The sequence below is a fragment of the Erithacus rubecula genome (assembly GCF_903797595.1).
Source record: "Erithacus rubecula genome assembly, contig: scaffold_601_arrow_ctg1, whole genome shotgun sequence".
Classification (NCBI taxonomy): Eukaryota; Metazoa; Chordata; class Aves; order Passeriformes; family Muscicapidae; genus Erithacus; species Erithacus rubecula.
Window position 1 is genome coordinate 36049 of NW_027635737.1, and position 23786 is coordinate 59834.

The 23786-nt window shown below is 53.7% G+C and overlaps 1 protein-coding gene across 1 annotated transcript in view; it reads right to left on the reverse strand.

Annotated features, from left to right (window-relative positions):
* C3 (complement C3) overlaps positions 1–21546 on the reverse strand; it is a gene marked incomplete at its 5' end in the record, with an annotated part of 51339 nt that extends 29793 nt beyond the window's left edge. Inside the window, 9 exon segments of the mRNA XM_079332892.1 lie at positions 5990–6202; positions 8074–8213; positions 9684–9769; positions 10656–10762; positions 14019–14224; positions 17223–17294; positions 17821–17950; positions 19530–19691; positions 21352–21546. Of these exon segments, the coding sequence (XP_079189018.1) occupies positions 5990–6202; positions 8074–8213; positions 9684–9769; positions 10656–10762; positions 14019–14224; positions 17223–17294; positions 17821–17950; positions 19530–19691; positions 21352–21546 (1311 nt within the window).
* Positions 21547–23786: the final 2240 nt, after the last annotated feature.

Sequence of the window (23786 nt, forward strand, 5' to 3'; positions counted from 1 at the left end):
AAACCTCCACCCCAAACCCCATAAATCCCACCCTTCACCTCACCCCACCTGAGAGGTCCCCCCCAACTCCGGCCACCAGCAGTGACAATGTCCAGGTGCCCCTACCACCATCTCCTTATGGAGACAGGTTCCATCCTCCTGGAAGAGCCCGTCCGGTTTCTGCTTGTTGAGGATGAGCCACTTGATGGGGCCGCAGATCTCGCTGTGCTCGATGTCCGCCAGGTGCTTGGCCATGGCGAACACCTTGACCACGTAGGCGGTCAGCCTGGGGGTGGACACAGCTGAGTGTTCTGTCACCCGGACAGCCGCTGGCGCTGTCACCGTCAGCTGGCAGAGGGAGCCTCACCAGGTGCTGGAGGCGCGGTTGGTGAAGGCGGCGTAGGAGCTGTCGGGTTTGCGGAAGGCCAGTTGTTGGGTGTAACCTGTGAGGAGATGGTTGGTCAATGGGAGGGGTGGTCAGTGGTGGACTCGGGCCACCAAAACCTCCCAACTGTTGGTCAACACAAAGGGTGGCCAGTGGTGGACTCAGGACACCAACACCTTCCAACCGTTGGTCAACACAAGGGATGGCCACCAATGGCATTTAACCGTTGGCCAACACAATGGGTCGCCGGTGGTGGACTCAGGACACCAACACCTTCCAACCGTTGGTGAACACAAGGGTTGGCCACCAATGGCGTCCAACTGTTGGTCAACACAAAAGGTAGCCACCAATGGCGTCCAACTACTGGTCAACACAAGGGGTAGCCACCAATGGCGTCCAACTGTTGGTCAACTCAAGGGATGGCCATCAATGGTGTTCAACTGTTGGCCAACACAAGGGGTGGCCACCAATGGCATCCAACTGTTGGTCAATGCAAGGGGTGGCCACCAATGGTGTCCAACTGTTGGTCAACTCAAGGGATGGCCACCAATGGCATCCAAGTCTTGGTCAACTCAAGGGGTGGCCACCAATGGTGTCCAACTGTTGGTTAACTCAAGGGATGGCCACCAATGGCATCCAAGTCTTGGTCAACTCAAGGGGTGGCCACATATGGTGTCCAACTGTTGGTCAACACAAGGGAAGGCCAGTGGTGGACTCAAGCCACCAAAACCTCCCAACCGGTGGTCAACAGAAGGGTGGCCAGTGGTGGACTCAAGCCACCAACACCTTTCAACCGTTGGTCAACTCGAGGGATGGCCACCAATGGCCAACACAATGGGTCGCCGGTGGTGAACTCAAGCCACCAACACCTTCCAACTGTTGGTGAACACAAGGGTTGGCCACCAATGGCGTCCAACTGTTGGTCAACACAAGGGGAAGCCACCAATTGCGTCCAACTGTTGGATAACTCAAGGGATGGCCATCAATGGTGTTCAACTGTTGGTCAACGCAAGGGGTGGCCACCAACACCTTCCAACTGTTGGCCAACACAAGGGTTGGCCACCAATGGCATCCTACTGTTGGTCAACACAATGGGTGGCCACCAATGGTGTCCAACTGTTGGTCAGCGCAAGAGGTGGCCACCAATGGTGCCCAACTCTTGGTCAATATAAAGGGGGACCACCAATGGCATCCAACTGTTGGTCAACTCAAGGGATGGCCATCAATGGTGTTCAACTGTTGGTCAACACAAGGGAAGGCCAGTGGTGGACTCAAGCCACCAAAACCTCCCAACCGTTGGTCAACACAAGGGGTAGCCACCAATGGCATCCAACTGTTGGACAACTCAAGGGATGGCCATCAATGGTGTTCAACTGTTGGCCAACACAAGGATTGGCCACCAATGGCATCCAACTGTTGGTCAACACAAGAGGTGACCACCAATGACGTCCAACTGTTGGTCAGCTCAAGGGGTAGCCACCAATGGTGTTCAACTGTTTGTCAACTCAAGGGGTGGCCACCCAATGGCGTCCAAGTGTTGGTCAAACTCAAGGGGTGGCCACCAATGGCGTACAACTGTTGGTCAGCGCAAGAGGTGGCCACCAATGGTGCCAACTCTTGGTCAATATAAAGGGGGACCACCAATGGCGTCCAACTGTTGGTCAATGCAAGGGGTGGCCACCAATGGCGTCCAATTGTTGGTCAACTCAAGGGGTGGCCACCAATGGCCTCCAAGTGTTGGTCAACTCAAGGGGTGGCCACCAATGGCGTCCAACTGTTGGTCAATGCAAGGGGTGGCCACCAATGGCGTACAACTGTTGGTCAGCACAAGAGGTGGCCACCAATGGTGCCCAACTCTTGGTCAATATAAAGGGGGACCACCAATGGCGTCCAACTGTTGGTCAATGCAAGGGGTGGCCACCAATGGCATCCAAGTGTTGGTCAACTCAAGGGGTGGCCACCAATGGTGTTCAACCGTTGGTCAACACAAGGGGTGGCCAGTGGTGGACTCAAGCCACCAACACCTTCCAACCGTTGGTCAACACAAGGGATGGCCAGCAATGGCATCCAACTGTTGGTCAACACAAGGGGTTGCCACCAATGGCATCCAACTGTTGGTCAACACAAGGGGTTGCCACCAATGGCATCCAACTGTTGGCCAACACAAGGGTTGGCCACCAATGGTGTTCAACTGTTGGTCAACACAAGAGGTGGCCACCAATGGCGTCCAACTGTTGGTCAGCTCAAGGGATGGCCACCAATGGTGTTCAACTGTTGGTCAATGCAAGGGGTGGCCACCAATGGTGTCCAACTGTTGGTCAACTCAAGGGATGGCCACCAGTGGCCTCCAAGTGTTGGTCAATGCAAGGGGTGGCCACCAATGGCCTGCAACTGTTGGTCAATGCAAGGGGTGGCCACCAATGGTGTTCAACTGTTGGCCAACACAAGGGGTGGCCACCAATGGTATCCAAGTGTTGGTCAATGCAAGGGGTGGCCACCAATGGCGTCCAAGTCTTGGTCAACTCAAGGGGTGGCCACCAATGGCGTCCAACTGTTGGTCAATGCAAGGGGTGGCCACCAACGTCCTCCAATCGTTGGTCAAGGAGAGGGGTGGCCAGTGAGGACATTCCCACCACTTTTGGGGAACATTCCCATCACTTTTGGGGACAATCCCAACCCTTTTGAGGACAACTCCACCACTTTTGGTGACAATCCCATCACTTTTGGAGACAATCTGTCCAATTTTGGAAATGCTCCCTTTTTTGAGAACAATCCCACTATTTTTGGTGACAATCCCATAACTTTTGAGGACAATCCCACCTCTTTTTGGGGACAATCCCACCACTTTTTGGGGACAATCCCTCCACTTCTGGGGACAATCCCTCAAATTTTGGGGACAATCCCACCACTTTTGAGGACAATCCCACCACTTTTGGAGACAATCCCTCCAATTTTGGAAATGCCCCCCTTTTTTGAGGACAATCCCACCTCTTTTTGGGGACAATCCCATCACTTTTGGAGACAATCCCACCACTTTTGGAAATGCCCCCTTTTTTGAGGTCAATCCCTCCTCTTTTGAGGACAATCCCTTAACTTTTTGGAGACAATCCCACCGCTTTTGGAAATGCCCCCTTTTTTGAGGACAACCCCACCCCTTTTGAGGCCATTCCCACCTTTCTTGATCAGCTCGATGGCCCCGGCGCGCCGGTCCACGCCGAAGTTCTCCCACTGCACGGTGTTGTCCAGGTAGTGGACGGCGATGACCGTGGGGGTCATGGCGATCATGTTCTGCTCGCCGCAGCCCGACGGGGTCACGATCAGGTGCTTCAGCTTGGCCCCATCGATGGATTTCTCCACAATGATGGACACGGGGTTACCTGGACAGGTGGCACGAGTGTCACACACCCGGGGTGTCCCACTTAGGTTGTCCCCAGGTGACCCCTGCTGGGTGCTCACCTTGGATGCTGACTTTGGTCTCCGATTCCGTGTCGGGGACGATGTCCGAGAGGTCCGCGGCTTTCACCCGCTCCTCCTGCACCCCGTCTGTGGGGTGGGGTGGATGTGGGTGACCCCAAATTCTCCCCGTGTCCCATCCCCCAAAATGTTCAATCCTGAAGTGACCCGGTATATGGCCAGGTTTTGTGGTGGGGTGTCTCTTGTCCCCCAAAATCCCAAAACCCAAAACTTGGGGGTACCTCCTTGATCCATCCAGATGTCCCAAACCCACAGTGGGACCTCCCAGAACCCCGAAGATGTCCCAAATCCACAGTGGGGTGTCCCTTGTCCCCCAAGATGCCCCAGACCCACAGTGGGATGTTTGTTGACCCCAAAGATGTCCCAGAGACCCAGCAGGATCTCTCTGGTCCCCAAAGATGTCCCATACCCACAGTGGGGTGTCCCTTGTCCCCAAAGGTGTCCCAGACCCACAGTGGAGTGTCCCTTGTCCCCAAAGGTGTCCCAGACCCACAGTGGGGTGTCCCTTGTTCCCAAGGATGTCCTATACCCACATTGGGGTGTCCCTTGTCCCCAAAGGTGTCACTCACTGACTCCCTTGTTCTGTGGGTCCAGCTCCACGATCTTCACCGTCTTCTCCAGCCGCATCCCCTCGGGCTGCCCGGGACAGAGTCCGGCACTGACCATGGGACTCAGCCAGGGTCGTCCCCACCCCAACCCCTCCAGACTGGGAAAGGCCCCCCAGTATGAACCAGCACCCCCAGTGACACGCTGGGACAACCCCAGGAGGCCCCGCTCGGCCGATTTTGGGTGACAGTCCTTCACCCTGGGGTGAATCATGGAATGGACCAGGTTGGGAAAGAACTTTGAGGTCATTGGGTCTGAGTTGTGACCCGACGCTGCCTTGTCACCCTGGTGGTGGCACCGAGTGTCACATCCAGTCCTAAACACCTCCCTGAACATTCCCCGACCCCCCTTTTGTGAAGAACTTCTTCCTAATGATCCCATCCTGATCCCAGGCAGATGGTCAATGAAGAAATTGAATAAAAATATTCAATCGATGAAGAAATTGAATAAAAATATTCAATCGATGAAGACATTGAATAAAAATATTATATCAATTAAGATATCTGATTAAAATATTAAATCAATAAGGGTATCAAGTGCCATGGTCAGCCTGATCCCATCCAGATCATCAATGAAGGTATTGAATCAAAATATTAAATCAATGAAAGTATTGAATAACAATATTAAATCAATGAGAGTGTTGAATAACAGTATTAAATCAATGAATATATCTACCAAAAATATGAACTCAATAAACGTATAGAATCAAAATATTGAATCATTAAGGGTATCAAGTCTCATGGTCAGCCTGATCCCATCCAGATCATCAACCAAGATATTGAATAAAAACATTAAATCAATGAAGACAGAATAGAAATATTAAATCAATAAGGGTATCAAGTGATGGTATCAGCTTGATCCCATCCAGATCATCAATGAAGGTATGGAATAAAAATATTAAATCAATGAAAGTATTGAATAAAATTTTTAAATCAATGAAGATATCTACCAAAAATATTAACTCAATAAAGGTATAGAATCAAAATATTGAATCAATAAGGGTATCACGTCTCATGGTCAGCCTGATCCCATCCAGATCATCAATGAAGGTATGGAATAAAAATATTAAATCAATGAAAGTATTGAATAAAATTATTAAATCAATGAAGTTATCTACCAAAAATATTAACTCAATAAAGGTATAGAATCAAAATATTGAATCATTAAGGGTATCAATTCTCATGGTCAGCCTGATTCCATCCAGATCATCAATGAAGGTATGGAATAAAAATATTAAATCAATGAAAGTATTGAATAAAATTATTAAATCAATGAAGATATCTACCAAAAATATTAACTCAATAAAGGTATAGAATCAAAATATTGAATCAATAAGGGTATCAATTCTCATGGTCAGCCTGATCTCAACCAGATCATCAACCAAGATATTGAATAAAAACATTAAATCAATGAAGACAGAATAGAAATATTAAATCAATAAGAGTATTGACCCGCACTGACCACACACTGGTCTCTGTCCCTTGGGGACACCACCAAAGCAGGACACACCACGGGAAGGGAGGTGACACCACCACGACCACTCACCACGACCCTGAGCTTCTTCTTGACGCCGTCTCCCACGTACTTGTCCCGGACGGCGGCCTTGACCTCGATGTCCAGCAGTCCGAGCTTGAGGGGGATGATGACGAAGGACACGGTGCGCGAGGACTCGGCCTTCATCTTCAGCAGCTGCTGGTAGCGCTGCTTGGCCGTGGAGGGGCTGCACAGGTCGGGGTTGTACACCAGCTCCACCTTCACCTGCACGGGGTGATGGCTTGGGTTGGAACACAGGGTGTGGCCAGAAATGTGGATTTGTCGCCATCTGGGGAAGCTGGGTGGGGCTGGGATGCCTTATCTCCGTGGAATATATTAGCTGCTAATGGGTCAGCTTTAAAGCAGGTGGGGCAATCATATTTATCTTTATCTTTATCTTTATCTTTATCTTTATCTTTATCTTTATCTTTATCTTTATCTTTATCTTTATCTTCATATTTATCTTTATCTTTATCTATCTTTATATTTATCTTTATCATCTTTATCATCTTTATCTCTTTATCATCTTTATCTTTACCATCTTTATCTTTATCTTTATTATCTTTATTTCTTTATCTCTTTATCTTTTCCACAACCCATCCTCCCTCCAGGAAATATCTCCTGTTAATGGATCAGGTGTTAAACGAGCTGGGGCAATCATCTTTATCTTTTCCACAACCTATCCTTCCTCCAGGGAGATATCTCTTGTTAATGGGCCAGGTTTTAAAAACCAGGTGGGGCAGTGATCTTTGTCTCTGGACATATCTCCTGTTAATGGGCCAGGTGTTAAACCAGGTGGGGCAGTGATTCCTTATCACTGTGGCATATATTCTCTGCTAATGGGCCATCTCTAAAACCAGGTGGGGCAATCTTCTTGATCTTTCCACAGCCCATCCTCCTTCCAGGAAAATATCTCCTGTTAATGGGTCAGGTCTTAAACCAGATGTGGCAGTGATCCTTATCTTTGCAAAGGTATCTCCTGTTAATGGGCCGAGTGTTAAAAACCAGGTGGGGCAGTGATCCTTGTCTCTGGGAATATCTCCTGTTAATGGGTCAGGTGTTAAACCAGGTGGGGCAGTGATCCTTATCTTTGCAAAGATATCTCCTGTTAATGGGCCAGGTGTGAAACCAGGTGGGGCAGTGATCCTTATCTTTGCAAAGATATCTCCTGTTAATGGGTCAGGTGTGAAACCAGGTGTGGCAGTGATTCCTTATCACTGGAGATATCTCCTGTTAATGGGTCAGGTGTTAAAAACCAGGTGGGGCAGTGATTCCTTATCTCTGTGGAGATATTCTCTGCTAATGGGCCATCTCTAAAACCAGGTGGGGCAATCTTCTTGATCTTTCCACAGCCCATCCTCCTTCCAGGAAAATATCTCCTGTTAATGGGTCAGGTGTGAAACCAGGTGGGGCAGTGATCCTTATCTTTGCAAAGGTATCTCCTGTTAATGGGCCAGGTGTTAAAAACCAGGTGGGGCAGTGATCCTTATCTTTGCAAAGGTATCTCCTGTCAATGGGCCATTGAGTCCCAGTGCACAACTGATAAAATTCCATCATCCCACTGGCAGATGCTCCAGCCAGGGGGAGGAGCCAAACATTTCCTACCTAGACAAAAACTGAGATTTTAGGCAGCAAGTTACCAACTTTCCACTGAATTCCAGAGGAAAACCAGACCCTTCCACATCATCCCTGGACCTTCAGAGGAAACTGCACCTTCTCCAGGTGAACAACATCTGCCACTGCAGGAGGATGCAGCCACCACTGAATGGGACTGCTGCCAACACCCTGACTGACTGACGGGTGTCAGCTTGGATTCTGACTCTGGCACTGTTTTGGGATTGTTGTTTGTAATATTGTGTTTCTATTACAATTTTCCCTAGTAAAGAACTGTTATTCCTAATTCCCATCTCTTTGTCTGAGAGCCCCTTAATTTCAAAACTATAATAATTTGGAGTAAGGGGGGGTTTACATTCTCCATTTCAAAGAGAAGCTCCTGCCTTTATAGTCAGTCACCCGTCCTTCAAACCAGGACAGGTGACAACGATGTCACACGACGTCCCGAAAAAAAAAAACAAACCAAAATTCCCCCGACCCACCGTGATGTCGTGCAGCCAGTAGTTGTAGAGGATGGCACGGATCTCCACCTGCTCGTTCCTCACCACCGAGTAGGGCAGGCGCAGGTCGATGAAGAATTCCTTCATCACCGTGATCTCGTAGGGGTCGGCCACGCACACACCTGGGGGTGGGGACACGTGGGGGGTGGGTTTTGGGGGATGCCCTGTGTCCCCCATCCCAAGGTGGCCACGAGGCCTTTGGGGGAAGGTCAGGAAGTCCTCGTGAGGTTTGGGACGTTCCTCAAGTTCCCTTTGGATTTCTCCCAAAGGTTTGGGAGGTTCCTCAAGTTTGGATTCCTCCCAAAGGTTTGGGAGGTTCCTCAAGTTTGGATTCCTCCCAAAGGTTTGGGAAGTTCCTCAAGTTTGGATTTCTCCCAAAGGTTTGGGAGGTTCCTCAAGTTTGAGTTCCTCCCAAAGGTTTGGGAGGTTCCTCAAGTTTGGATTCCTCCCAAAGGTTTGGGAGGTTCCTCAAGTTTGGATTTCTCCCAAAGGTTTGAGATGTTCCTCAACTTCTCTTTGGGTTCCTCCCATAGGTTTGGGAGGTTCCTCAAGTTTTCTTTGGGTTCCTCCCAAAGGTTTGGGAGTTTCCTCAAGTTCCCTCTGGGTTCCTCCGAAAGGTTTGGGAGGTTCCTCAAGTTTGGGTTCCTCCCAAAGGTTTGGGAGGTTCCTCAAGTTCTCTTTGGTTCCTCCCAAAGGTTTGGGAGGTTCCTCAATTTCCAGGGACTCCTTCCAAAGATTTAGGGGATCCATCAAGAGCTGTGGGATCTTCCCAAGGTTTGGGAGGTTCCTCAAGCTCCCTTTGGACTCCTCCTGATGGTTTGGGGGATCTGTTGAGTTCCATGGGACCCTCCCAAAGGTTTAGGGGATCCATCAAGATCCCAGAATTCTTACAAGCTTTAGGAATCTTGAATCCTAAAGTTTAGGAGATCCCTCGAGTTCTGTGAACTCCTCCCAAAGGTTTAGGGGATCCATCAAGAACTGTAGGATCCTCCCAAGGTTTAGAAGATTCATCAAGAACCCAAAGTCTTCCCAAAGGTTTAGGGGATCCAACAAGACCCATTGAATCTTCCCAAGGTTTAGGGGATCCATCAAGAGCTGTGGGATCTTCCCAAGGTTTGGGAGATTCCTTGAGTTCCCTTTGGACTACTCCTGAAGGTTTAGGGGATCTCTTGAGTTCCATAGGACCCTCCCAAGGTTTAGAGGATCCATCAAGACCCCAGAGTCTTCCTAAGGTTCAGGAGATCCCTTGAATCCCAAAGTTTAGGAGATCCCTCGAGTTCCATGGACTCTTCTCAAGGTTTAGGGGATCCACCAAGAGCTGTGGGATCCTTCCAAGGTTTAGGGGATCCATCAAGAACCCAGAGTCTTCCCAAAGGTTTAGGGGATCCATCAAGACCCCAGAGTCCTCACAAGTTTTAGGAAACCCCTCAAATCCCAAAGTTTAGGAGATCCCCCATGTTCCAAGGACTCCTCCCAAAGGTTTAATGGATGTCTTGAGTTCCTTGGGATCTTCCCAAGGTTTAGCGGAACCACCAAGGTTTGGGGGCCACAAGGGGGGACCACGAGGTTTGGGGACCTCCATGACCCCATACCTTTGGTGGGGGAGAGGCTGACAGCCAGCACCTCCCAGGTGGTGATGGAGTCCTTCAGGTACACAGGCAGCGTCTTGGACGAGATCCTGGAGAGGACAGGAGTGACCAAAGGGGTCCCTAAATATGTTCCAGACCCACAGTGGGACCTCCTCAAACCCCAAAGATGTCCCAGACCCACAATGGGACCTCCGCAAATCCCAGAGATATCCCAAATCCGCAATGAGACCTCCCCAAACCCCAAACATGTCTCAGATCCACAGTGGGATTTCTCGAACCCCAAAGAAGTCCCAGACCCACTGTGGGACCTCCCCTGGTTCCCAAAGATGTCCCAAACCCACAATGGGATGTCCCTCATCCCCAAAGATGTCCCAGACCCACAACTGGACCTCCCCAAACCCCAAAAGATGCCCCAGATCCACAGTGGGACTTCCAGAACCCCAAAGATGTCCCAAATCCACGATGAGACCTCTGTGAACCCCAAAGATGTCCCAAACTCACAGTGGGATTTCCCTGGTCCCTAGAAATGCCCCAGACCCACAGTGGGATGTACCTTGTCCCCAAAGATGTCCCAAACCTTCAGTGGGATCTCCCCAAACACATCCCAATTCCACAGTGGGATTTCCATGGTCCCCAAAGACGTCCTAAACCCACAGTGGGTCCTCCCCAAACCCCCAAAAAATCCCAGACCCACAGTGGGACCTCCCCGAGCCCCAAAGACATCCCAAATCAACTGTGGGACATCCCTGAACCCCAAAGATACCCCAAACCCACAGACCCCCAAGCAGAACCAGGAATTGGGAGACGACCCCTCCAAGAAACCCCAAGGTTGGACCAGGACGTTGTCGATGACCTTTGTCCGGATTTGGGGTGACCACATCTCCGGACATGTCCGAGTGGGATGGGGACCCCTCTGGGGTGTTGGGGACCCCCTGGGGTACTGGGGACCCCCTGGGGGTGTTGGGGATGGCTCACCCCAGCTTGTTGGGTTTGGCTGTGAGCTGCTCCTCCTGCCACAGCCAGCTCTCGGGGAAGAGGCTCCGTGAGAGGATTTCGTGGTCCGACAAGAACGGATCGTCGTCCTCTTGGCCTGGGGGTGGTGGCATCGGCCCTCGTGAATGTGGTCGCAGGGCTGACAGCCCTGGGTGGAGCTGGCATCACCCTGGTGTCACCCAGTGTCACCCCAGTGTCACCCAGAGTCACCCAGAGTCACCCAGAGTCACTCAGTGTCACCCCAGTATCACCCAGTATCATCCACTCCAATGTCACCACAGCGTAACCCCAGTGTCACCCACTGTCACCCCAGTGTCACCCCAGTGTGACCCAGCGTCCCCCCAGTGTCACCCCAGCATCACATTCCCCTCAGTGTCACCCCAGTGTCACCCCAGTGTCACCCCAGTGTCACCCAGAGTCACCCAGAGTCACTCAGTATCATCCAGTATCACCCAGTATCATCCACTCCAATGTCACCACAGCGTCTCCCCAGTGTCACCCACTGTCACCCCAGTGTCACCCCAGTGTGACCCAGCGTCACCCCAGTGTCACCCCAGCATCACATTCCCCCCAGTGTCACCCCAGTGTCACCCCAGTGTCACCCAGAGTCACTCAGAGTCACTCAGTGTCACCCCAGTATCACCCAGTATCACCTACTCCAATGTCACCACAGCTTCACCCCAGTGTCACCCACTGTCACCCCAGTGTCACCCCAGTGTGACCCAGCATCACCCCAGTGTCACCCCAGCATCACATTCCCCCCAGTGTCACCCCAGTGTCACCCCAGTGTCACCCAGTGTCACCCCAATGTCACTCAGTGTCACTCCAGTATCACCCAGTATCACCCACTCCAATGTCACCACAGTGTCACCCAGTGTCACTCAGTGCCACAGATCGTCCTCTTGGCCTGGGGGTGGTGGCATCGGCCCTCGTGAACGTGGTCGCAGGGCTGACAGCCCTGGGTGGAGCCCTGGTGTCACCCAGTGTCACCCCAGTGTCACCCCAGTGTCACCCCGGTGTGATCCATCCCAATGTCACCACAGCGTTACCCCAGTGTCATTCACTGTCACCCCAGTGTGACCCAGTGTGACCCAGTGTCACCTAAGTGTCACCCCAGAGTCACCCAGAGTCACTCAGAGTCACTCAGTGTCACCCCAGTATCACCCACTCCAATGTCACCACAGCTTCACCCCAGTGTCACCCACTGTCACCCCAGTGTCACCACAGTGTGACCCAGCGTCACCTAAGTGTCACCCCAGTGTGACCCAGTGTGACCCAGTGTCACCTAAGTGTCACCCCAGTGTCACCCAGAGTCACTCAGAGTCACTCAGTGTCACCCCAGTATCACCCAGTATCATCCACTCCAATGCCACCCCAGTGTCACCCCAGTGTCACCCACTGTCACCCCAGCATCACATTCCCCCCCAGTGTCACCCCAGTGTCATTCACTGTCACCCCAGTGTCACCCAGCGTCACCCAATGTCACTCAGTGTCACCCCAGTATCACCCAGTATCATCCACTCCAATGTCACCATAGCGTCACCCCAGTGTCACCCACTGTCACTCCAGTGTCACCCCAGTGTCACCCACTGTCACCCCAGTGTCACCCCAGCATCACATTCCCACCCAGTGTCACCCCAGTGTCATCCCGGTGTCACCCAGTGTCACCCACCCCAATGTCACCACAGTGTCACCCCAGTGTCACTCACTGTCACCCCAGTGTCACTCAGTGTCACCTCAATGTCACCCCAATGTCACCCCCAGTGTCACCCCAGTGTCACCCCAGTGTCACCCAGTGTCACCCAGTGTCACCCACCCCAATGTCACCACAGTGTCACCCCAGTGTCACTCACTGTCACCCCAGTGTCAATCAGTGTCACCCAAATGTCACCCCAGTGACACCCTAATGCCACCCCAGTGCCACCCCAGTGTATCACCCCAGTGCTACCTCAGTGCCACCCCAGTGTCATCCCAGTATCACCACAGTGTCACCCCAGTGTCACTCAGCGTCACCCCACTGCTACACCAGTGCTACCCCAGTGCCACCCCAGTGCCACACCAGTGCTACCCCAGTGCCACCCCAGCGCCACACCAGTGCCACACCAGTGCCACCCCAGTGCCACCTCAGTGTCACCCCCATGCCACCCCAGCGTCACCCAGCTGCCACCCAAATGTTGCCCAACGTTCATCTGAGGGTTGTCCAAGGATCTCATAAGGGATGCCTGAGGGACACCTGACCTGCACCAAAGGAACACCCAAAACCCACCCAAAACCCACCCAAAACGCTCCCAAAACACTCCCAACCTTCCCCCAGGCTCCACCTGAGGAACACCCAAGAAACACCCAAGGATCACCTGGGATTCACCAAAGAACACCCAAAATCCAGCCAAGGAACATCCAGGGTTCACCTGACCTTCACCAAGCAACACCCAACCTTCACCCAAATTTTGCACACTAAAAATTCCTCAACTTCACCTGGGGTCCCCAAAAAACACCCAAAACCCACCCAAAAGACTCCCAAAGTTTCACCCAAGCTCCACCTGAGGAACACCCAAGGAACACTCAAGGAACACCCAAGGCTCACCTGGGATTCACCAAGAAACACCCAAAGTTTCACCCAGACTTTGCACACAAAAAATTCCTCAGCTTCAACTGGGGGCCGCCAAAAAACACCCAAAACCCACCCAAGAAACATCCAGGGTTCACCTGACCTTCACCAAGGTGTTCCCAAACTTCACCCAAACTCTGCACACAAAAAATTCCTCAACTTCACCTGCGGTTTGCCAAGGAACACCCAAAACCCAACCAAGGAACACCCAGGGTTCACCTGACCGTCACCAAGCAACACCCAACCTTCACCCAAACTTTGTTCACGAAAAATTCCTCAACTTCATCTGGGGTTCACCAAGGAACACCCAAAACACACCCAAAATCGTCCCAATCTTCACCCCAGCTCTGCCTGAGGAACATTTAAGGAATGTCCGAGGTTCACCTGACCTTCCCTCAAGGAAAGTCCAAGAAACACCCACAGAACTCCCAAAACCCACCTGAGGAACACCCAAAATCCACCCAAGGAACACTCAGGGTTCACCTGACCTTCACCAAGCAACACCCAACCTTCACCCAAATTTTGTTCACAAAAAATTCCTCAACTTCACCTGGGGTCCCCCAAAACCACCCAAAATCCAGTCAAGAAACATCTGGGGTTCACCTGACCTTCACCAAGCAACACCCAACCTTCACCCAAACTCTGCACACAAAAAATTCCTCAACTTCACCCGGGGGTCCACCAAAAACCACCCAAAACCCACCCAATCCCCTCCTGCCACCCTCCCAGACCCAACACTTGCTTCTGGCCAGCCCGGCTCTGGGCGAGACGTTCTGCTGCTCGCGCTTGGCCTGGATGTAGCGGCAGCAGTCGAGGAAGGCGCGGACGCAGCCCTCGCCCTCCTGGATGTACTCGCTCCTCTTCTCGCAGCTGTGTCCCATCGGGTTGTCCCTCATCCCGTCCTCGCAGCATTTCCGCTCCAGCTTGTCCGAGTATTCGGATGCTGGTGGGGAGAAGGGATGGGGGTTGGAAAGGGCTGGGGAGGGGGGAGTTCGGGGGGACAGTCTGGTGGGGTTTGGGGGATTTGGGACACTCTGGTGGGTTTTGGGGTGTGGGACACTCTGGTGGGTTTTGGGGTGTGGGACACTCTGGTGGGTTTGGGGATTTGGGACACTGGTGGGGTTTGGGGATTTGGGACACTCTGGTGGGTTTGGGGATTTGGGACACTCTGGTGGGTTTTGGGGAGGGGGGAGCTCGGGGGGGGACAGTCTGGTGGGGTTTGGGGATTTGGGACACTCTGGTGGGTTTTGGGGTGTGGGACACTCTGGTGGGGTTTGGGGATTTGGGACACTCTGGTGGGTTTTGGGGTGTGGGACACTGGTGGGGTTTGGGGATTTGGGACACTCTGGTGGGTTTTGGGGAGTGGGGAGCTCGGGGGCAACAGTCTGGTGGAGTTTGGGGATTTGGGACACTCTGGTGGGTTTTGGGGTGTGGGACACTGGTGGAGTTTGGGGATTTGGGACACTCTGGTGGGTTTTGGGGTGTGGGACACTCTGGTGGGGTTTGGGGGATTTGGGGCACTCTGGTGGGGTTTGGGGGATTTGGGACACTGGTGGAGTTTGGAGATTTGAGGCACTCTGGTGGCTCTTGAGGGGTGTGGGACACTCTGGTGGGTTTTGGGGTGTGGAACACTCTGGTGGGTTTGGGGATTTGGGACAGTCTGGTGGGTTTGGGGATTTGGGACACTGGTGGGGTTTGGGGATTTGGGACACTCTGGTGGGTTTTGGGGTGTGGAACACTCTGGTGGGTTTGGGGATTTGGGACAGTCTGGTGGGTTTGGGGATTTGGGACACTGGTGGGGTTTGGGGATTTGGGACACTCTGGTGGGTTTTGGGGTGTGGAACACTCTGGTGGGTTTGGGGATTTGGGACAGTCTGGTGGGTTTGGGGATTTGGGACACTGGTGGGGTTTGGGGATTTGGGACACTCTGGTGGGTTTGGGGATTTGGGACACTGGTGGAGTTTGGAGATTTGAGGCACTCTGGTGGCTCTTGAGGGGTGTCGGACACTGGTGGGTTTTGGGTTGTGGGACACTCTGGTGGGGTTCGGGGGATTTGGGACACTCTGGTGGGGTTTGGGGATTTGGGACACTGGCGGAGTTTGGAGATTTGAGGCACTCTGGTGGCTCTTGAGGGGTGTCGGACACTCTGGTGGGTTTTGGGGTGTGGGACACTCTGGTGGGTTTGGGGATTTGGGACACTCTGGTGGGTTTTGGGGTGTGGAACACTCTGGTGGGTTTGGGGATTTGAGACAGTCTGGTGGGTTTGGGGGTGTGGGACACTCTGGTGGGTTTTGGGGAGGGGGGAGCTCGGGGGGGGACACTCTGGTGGGGTTTGGGGATTTGGGACACTCTGGTGGGTTTTGGGGTGTGGGACACTCTGGTGGGTTTGGGGATTTGGGACACTGGTGGGGTTTGGGGATTTGGGACACTCTGGTGGGTTTGGGGATTTGGGACACTCTGGTGGGTTTTGGGGTGTGGGACACTCTGGTGGGTTTGGGGATTTGGGACACTCTGGTGGGTTTTGGGGAGGGGGGAGCTCGGGGGGGACACTCTGGTGGGGTTTGGGGATTTGGGACACTCTGGTGGGGTTTGGGGATTTGGGACACTCTGGTGGGTTTGGGGGATTTGGGACACTCTGGTGGGGTTTGGGGGATTTGGGACACTCTGGTGGGTTTTGGGGTGTGGGACACTCTGGTGGGTTTGGGGATTTGGGACACTCTGGTGGGTTTTGGGGTGTGGGACACTCTGGTGGGTTTTGGGGTGTGGGACACTCTGGTGGGTTTTGGGGTGTGGGACACTCTGGTGGGTTTGGGGATTTGGGACACTCTGGTGGGTTTTGGGGTGTGGGACACTCTGGTGGGTTTGGGGATTTGGGACACTCTGGTGGGTTTTGGGGAGGGGGGAGCTCGGGGGGGACAGTCTGGTGGGGTTTGGGGATTTGGGACACTCTGGTGGGTTTGGGGATTTGGGACACTCTGGTGGGTTTTGGGGTGTGGGACACTGGTGGGGTTTGGGGATTTGGGACACTCTGGTGGGGTTTGGGGAGGGGGGAGCTCAGGGGGGGACACTCTGGTGGGGTTTGGGGATTTGGGACACTCTGGTGGGTTTTGGGGTGTGGGACACTCTGGTGGGTTTGGGGATTTGGGACACTGGTGGGTTTTGGGGAATGGAGAGCTCGGGGCAGGGAGGGGGGACAATCTGGTGGTTTTTGGGGGTGTGGAACACTCTGGTGGATTTTGGGGAGGGGGGAGCTTGGGAGGGGACACTCTGGTGGGTTTTGGAGGGTGTGGGACAGTCTGGTGGGTTTGGGGAGAGGGGAGCTCTGGGGGGACAGTCTGGTGGGGTTTGTGGGATGAGGAGCTCGGGGGGGGACACTCTGGTGGGGTTTGGGGATTTGGGACACTCTGGTGGGTTTTGGGGGGTGTGGGACACTCTGGTGGGTTTGGGGATTTGGGACACTGGTGGGTTTTGGGGGGTGTGGGACACTGGTGGGATTTGGGGAGTGGGGAGCTCGGTGGGGGGACACTCTGGTGGGTTTGGGGAGGGGGGAGCTCAGGGGGGGACAGTCTGGTGGGGTTTTGGAGATTTGGGACCCTCTGGTGGGTTTTGGGGGGTGTGGGACACTCTGGTGGGTTTGGGGAGTGGGGAGCTCGGGGGGGACAGTCTGGTGGGTTTTGGGATTTGGGACAGTCTGGTGGCTCTGGGGGGTGTGGGACACTCTGGTGGCCCTCAGGGACACAGGACATTTTGGTGACCCTCGGGGACATGGGACACTGGTATTGACTTGTACAAGGGACACTCTGGTGGCCCTCAAGGACACTGGTGGCCTTTGGGACAGGGGACACTGTGGGACACGGGTGGCCCTCAGGGTCTCAGGACACTTGGGCATCTTCAGGGACCCTGGTGACCTTGGGGACAAGGGACACTGCAGTGCCACCTACCCTTGGTGCCCTTGTACTCGGCGAGTGCCAGCGAGCGACGCTTGCGTTTGGCAGGTTGGGGACACTGGACCTCTGGGGACAGAGGGGACACGGGTCAGGACCCCACAGTGTCACCTCCCAAAGCTCAAGGACACCCTTGAGGTGTCACCTCCTCCACTTCTGCAGTGTCACCTCCCCTGTCCCTGAGATGTCACCTCCCCTGTCCCTGAGATGTCACCTCCCCTGTCCCTGAGGTGTCACATGCCTGAAGTGTCACCTCCTCCATTCCTGAGATGTCACCTCCCCTGTCCCTGCAGTGTCACCTCCCCCATCCCCAAGGTGTCACCTCCTGTCCCTGAGGTGTCACCTCCCCATCCCTGAGGTGCAACATGCTCAAAGTGTCACCTCCCCTGTCCCTGAGATGTCACCTCCCCTGTCCCTGAGGTGTCACATGCCTGAAGTGTCACCTCCCCTGTCCCTGAGATGTCACCTCTCCTGTCCTTGAGGTATCACATTACTGAAGTGTCACCCCCTCCATCACTGAGATGTCACCTCTCCACCCCTGAATGTCACCTCCCCCACCCCTGAGGTGCCACCCCCTGTCCCCAAGTGTCCCCACCTGACCGCTGCGGGGTGGACACCTGGACGCTGGTGGCCAGGCTCAGGCCAGCGTCCGCAAAGACCCCGATGTTGTCCCGGCCACTGCCCGGCGTGCAGCCGATGTCACTCTTCTCCACCGTGTCCCAAACCTGCCACAGGGGACAACTGTGAGGGCCATTGTCACCAGCAGGGACAGTGGGGACAGATGTGAGGGCCATTGTCACCAACAGGGACAGTGGGGACAGCTGTGAGGGCCATTGTCACCAGCAGGGACAGTGGGGACAGCTGTGAGGGCCACTGCCACCAGCAGGGACAGTGGGGACAGATGTGAGGGCCATTGTCACCAACAGGGACAGTGGGGACAGCTGTGAGGGCCACTGCCACCACTTGGGGACAGTGGGGACAGCTGTGAGGGCCACTGCCACCAGCAGGGACAGTGGGGACAGATGTGAGGGCCATTGTCACCAGCATGGACAGCAGGACAGCAGTGACAGCCACTGCCACCAGCAGGGACAGCAGGACAGCAGTGACAGCCACTGCCACCACTTGGGGACAGTGAGGACAGCAGTGACAGCTGTGACAGCCACTGTCACTGCCATGAACAGCAGGGACAGGGACAACCATGATGGCCAACACCAGGGGACAACAAAGACAGTGGGGACAGGGACAACTGTGATGATCACCACCATGACCATGATGGCCACACCCCTTGGTGACATTGGGGACAGGGCCACCACCAGGGGACAACAGGGACAGTGGGGACAGGGACAACCATGGTGGCCACCACCAAGGGACAGGGACAACTGTGATGATCACCACCATGACCATGATGGCCACACCCCTTGGGGACACTGGGGACAGGGCCACCACCCAGACAGAGGACAATGGGACAACCACGATGGCTGCCACCAAGGGACAGGGACAACTGTGATGGTCACCATCAGGGGACAACAAGGACAGTGGGGACAGTGACAACCACGATGGCCACCACCAAGGGACTGCCATGACGGCCACACCCCTTGGTGACATTGGGGACAGGGCCACCACCCAGGGGACAGTGGGACAGGGACAACCACGATGGCCACCACCAGGGGACAAAAGGGACAGTGGGGACAGGGACAACCACAGTGGCCACCACCAAGGGCACAACCCTGAGGGCCACACCCCCTTGGTGACATTGGGGACAGGGCCACCACCCAGGGGACAATGGGACAGGGACAACTGTGATGGCCACCACCAGGGGACAGGGACAACCACAGTGGCCACCACCAGGGGACAACAGGGACAGTGGGGACAGGGACAACTGTGATGGCCACACCACTTGGGGACATCGAGGACAGGGCCACCACCAGGGGACAATGGGACAGGGACAACCACAATGGCCACCACCAAGGGCACAACCATGATGGCCACACCCCTTGGTGACACTGAGGACAGTGCCACCACCCAGGGGACAGTGGAACAGGGACAACCACAATGGCCACCACCAGCAGGGAACAGCCACGATGGCCACCACCAGGGGACAGTGGGGACAGTGCCACCACCCAGGGGACAGTGGGACAGGGACAACCACAATGGCCACCACCAGCAGGGAACAGCCACGATGGCCACCACCAGGGGACAGTGGGGACAGTGCCACCACCCAGGGGACAGCGGGACAGGGACAACCACGATGGCCACCCCCTGAGGGCCACACCCCTTGGTGACATCGGGGACAGTGCCACCCACCCTCCTCTGGGTCAGCCTGTTCTTCTTGCTGAGCACGAACACGCCCTTGTCCACGGCCACCAGCCCCACGTGCGCCCCGTGGTCGCCCTCGATGCGCAGCTTCATCGGCTTCCCCGGCTCTTGCACACGGTTGTCACCGTCCGTGTCACCCTTCACCACCAGCTGCCACCCACACGGACGGGGGACGTCACCAACGTGTCCCCAAGGGGGTCTTTGGTCACCCCGAAAATCGAGTTTGGAGACGCCGGGGGTTGGTGGGTGTGGGTGACTCAATGGTTCCAAGTGACATCAGATTGTCACCAGGGTCGCTCAGTGTCACCTCAAGCACTTAAAGAGGTCACCAAGATCCTCAAGGATCCCAAAAATCCCTCAAGGATCCCAAAAATCCATCAAGAACCTCAAAAATCCATCAAGAACTCCAAAAATCTCTCAAGGAACCTCAAAAATCCATCAAGAACTCCAAAAATCCTTCAAGGACCCCAAAAAACCCTCAAAATCCTTCAAGGAACCCAAAAATGTCACCCCAACCCTTACAAAGGTCACTAAGATCCTCAAGGACCCCAAAATTCCCTCAAGGACCCCAAAAAACCCTCAAAATCCTTCAAGGAACCCAAAAATGTCACCCCAACCCTTACAAAGGTCACCGAGATCCTCAAGGACCCCAAAAATCCCTCAAGGGCCCCAAAAAACCCCTCAAAATCCTTCAAGGAACCCAAAAATGTCACCCCAACCCTTACAAAGGTCACCAAGATCCTCAAGGACCCCAAAAAAATCCCTCAAACACCCCAAAAAAACCCCTCAAGGACCCCAAAAATGTCACCCCAAACCTTCCAAAGGTCTCCAAGACCCTCATGGACCCCAAAAATCCCTCAAGAATCCCCAGGATCCTCAAGCCCTTCCAAAGGTCCCCAAATCCCTCAAGGACCCCCCCAAACCCTTCCAAAAGTCCCTCAAGGACCCCCCAAACCCCTCAAGGACCCTCCAAACCCCTCAAGGACCCTCCAAACCCCTCAAGGACCCCCCAAACCCCTCAAGGACCCTCCAAACCCCTCAAGGACTCCCCAAATCCCTCAAGGACCCCCCAAATCCCTCAAACCCTCCCCCCAATTCCATCCCAAACCTCATGGACCCCTCAACATCCACGACCACCCCCGAGGTCCCTGGACGGTACATTTGGGGACACTTTGGGGACACTTGGGAACACTTGGGGACACTTGGGGTCACTCACACTGCCCATGCAGGTGTCCTTCCCTCAAGGACCCCCCCAAACCCCTCAAGGACCCCCCAAACCCCTCAAGGACCCCCCAATCCCATCCCAAACCTCATGGACCCCTCAACATCCACGACCACCTCCAGGGTGCTTGGAGGGGACAATTGGGAACACTTTGGGGACACTTGGGGACTCTTTGGGGACACTTTGGGACACTTGGGGACATTTGGGAACACTCACACTGCCCATGCAGGTGTCCTTCCCTCAAGGACCCCCCAAACCCCTCAAACCCTCCCCCAATTCCATCCCAAACCTCATGGACCCCTCAACATCCACGACCACCACCAGGGTGCTTGGAGGGGACAATTGGGGACACTTTGGAGACACTTGGGAACACTTTGGGGACACCTGGGGACACTCACACTGCCCATGCAGGTGTCCTTCCCTCAAGGACCTCCCAAACCCCTCAAGGACCCCCCAAACCCCTCAAGGACCCCCCAATCCCATCCCAAACCTCATGGACACCTCAACATCCACGACCACCACCGAGGTCCCTGGACGGTACATTTGGGGACACTTTGGGGACACTTGGGGACACTTGGGGCCACTCACACTGCCCATGCAGGTGTCCTTGACGTCCACCCAGACGGAGTCAGCCACGATCTCTCCCGGCAGGACGTGGTAATAGGCGACCAGGCGGAAGGAGGGGATGAGCTCGGGAGTGACCGGCATGGTCATGGTCACCAAACTCTGCCCGGCCTCGTGGCGCTGCCGGCCGGCCCGGAGGATCCTCCCCTTGCTCAGCACCTGCCCCCCAAAAATAAAACAAAAGAAAAACCCAATCTGGGGTCAGGGGTGACAGTCTGAAGCGTTCGGGGTGGGGGAAAAAGGTTTGGGTGGGTTGGAGGGGTGTTGGGATGTTGGGGGTTAAGTGGGGATAAATCAGAAATTTTGAGGGGGTTGTGATGGTTTTAGGGAGTGGAAGGGTTCTAAAGGGTTAAGGAATGGTGGAGAAATTAGGATTGTAAAGGGTTGAGGAGTAGTGGAAAAAACAATTCAAACAGGTTAAGGAGTAGTGGAGAAATTGGAATTCTAATAGGTGAAAGAATGGTGAAAAATTAGGATTCTAATAGGTTGAGGAGTGGTGGAGAAAACAGAATTCTCAGGTTAAGGAATGGTGGAGAAATTGGAATTCTAATAGATTGAGGAGTGGTGGAGAAATTAGAATTCTAATAGGTGAAAGAGTGGTGGAAAAATTAGAATTCTAAAAGGTGAAGGAGTGGTGGAGAAATCAGAATTCAAATAGGTTAAAGAGTGGTGGAAAAAACAGAATTCTCAGGTTAAGGAATGGTGGAGAAATTGGAATTCTAATAGGTTGAGGAGTGGTGGAGAAATTAGGACTCTAGCAGGTTAGAGTGGTGGAGAAACTGGAATTCTAAAAGGTGAAGGAGTGGTGGAGAAATTAGAATTCCAACAGGTGAAGGAGTGTTGGAGAAATTAGAATTCTAATGGGTTAAAGAGTGGTGGAGAAATTAGAATTGTAATAGGTGAAAGACTGGTGGAAAAATTAGGATTCTAATAGGTTAAGGAATGGTGCACCCAACCCAACCCAACCTGACCCAACACAACCCAACACAACACAACCCAACCTGACCCAACACAACCCAACACAACACAACACAACACAACACAACCCAACACAACACAACCCAACACAACACAACCCAACACAACACGACACAACACAACACAACACGACACAACCCAACCCAACCTGACCCAACACAACCCAACACAACACAACACAACACAACACAACACAACACAACCCAACCCAACACAACACAACACAACCAAACACAACCCAACACAACACAACCCAACACAACACAACACAACACGACACAACCCAACACAACACAACCCAACCCAACCCAACCTGACCCAACACAACACAACCCAACCCAACACAACACAACACAACACAACACAACACAACACAACACAACCCAACCCAACCCGACCCAACACAACCCAACACAACCCAACACAACACAACACAACACAACACGACACAACACAACCCAACACGACACAACCCAACACAACCCAACCCAACACAACCCAACACGACACAACACAACACAACCCAACACAACACAACACAACACAACCCAACACAACCCAACACAACACAACACAACCCAACACAACACAACACAACACAACCCTACACAACCCAACACGACACAACACAACCCAACACAACCCAACACAACCCAACACAACACAACCCAACACAACACGACACAACACAACACAACACAACCCAACACAACCCAACACAACCCAACCCAACCCAACACAACCCAACACAACACAACCCAACACAACACAACCCAACACAACCCGACACAACACAACCCAACACAACCCAACACAACACAACCCAACACAACACAACCCAACACAACACAACACAACCCAACACAACCCAACACAACCCAACACAACACAACCCAACACAACACAACACAACCCAACACAACCCAACACAACACAACACAACACAACACAACACAACACAACACAACCCGATCAAACGCAACACAACCCAACACAACCCAACACAACCCAACACAACCCAACACAACACAACCCAACACAACACAACCCGACCCAACACAACCCGACCAAACGCAACACAACCCAACACAACCCAACACAACCCAACACAACCCAACACAACACAACACAACACAACACAACACAACACAACACAACCCAACACAACACAACACAACCCAACACAACCCGACCCAATGCAACACAATCCAACACAACCTAACCCAACCCAACACAACCCAACAACCCAACCTAACCCGACACAACCCAACCCAACAACCCAAACCAACCTGACCTAACCCAACCCGACCCAACCCAACCCAACCCAACCCAACCCAACAACCCAACCCAAATCCCCCAAATCCTTGCCATGACCACCAGAACCCCCCAGACCCTCCTGCGTGGGGGGCAGCGCTCAGCCC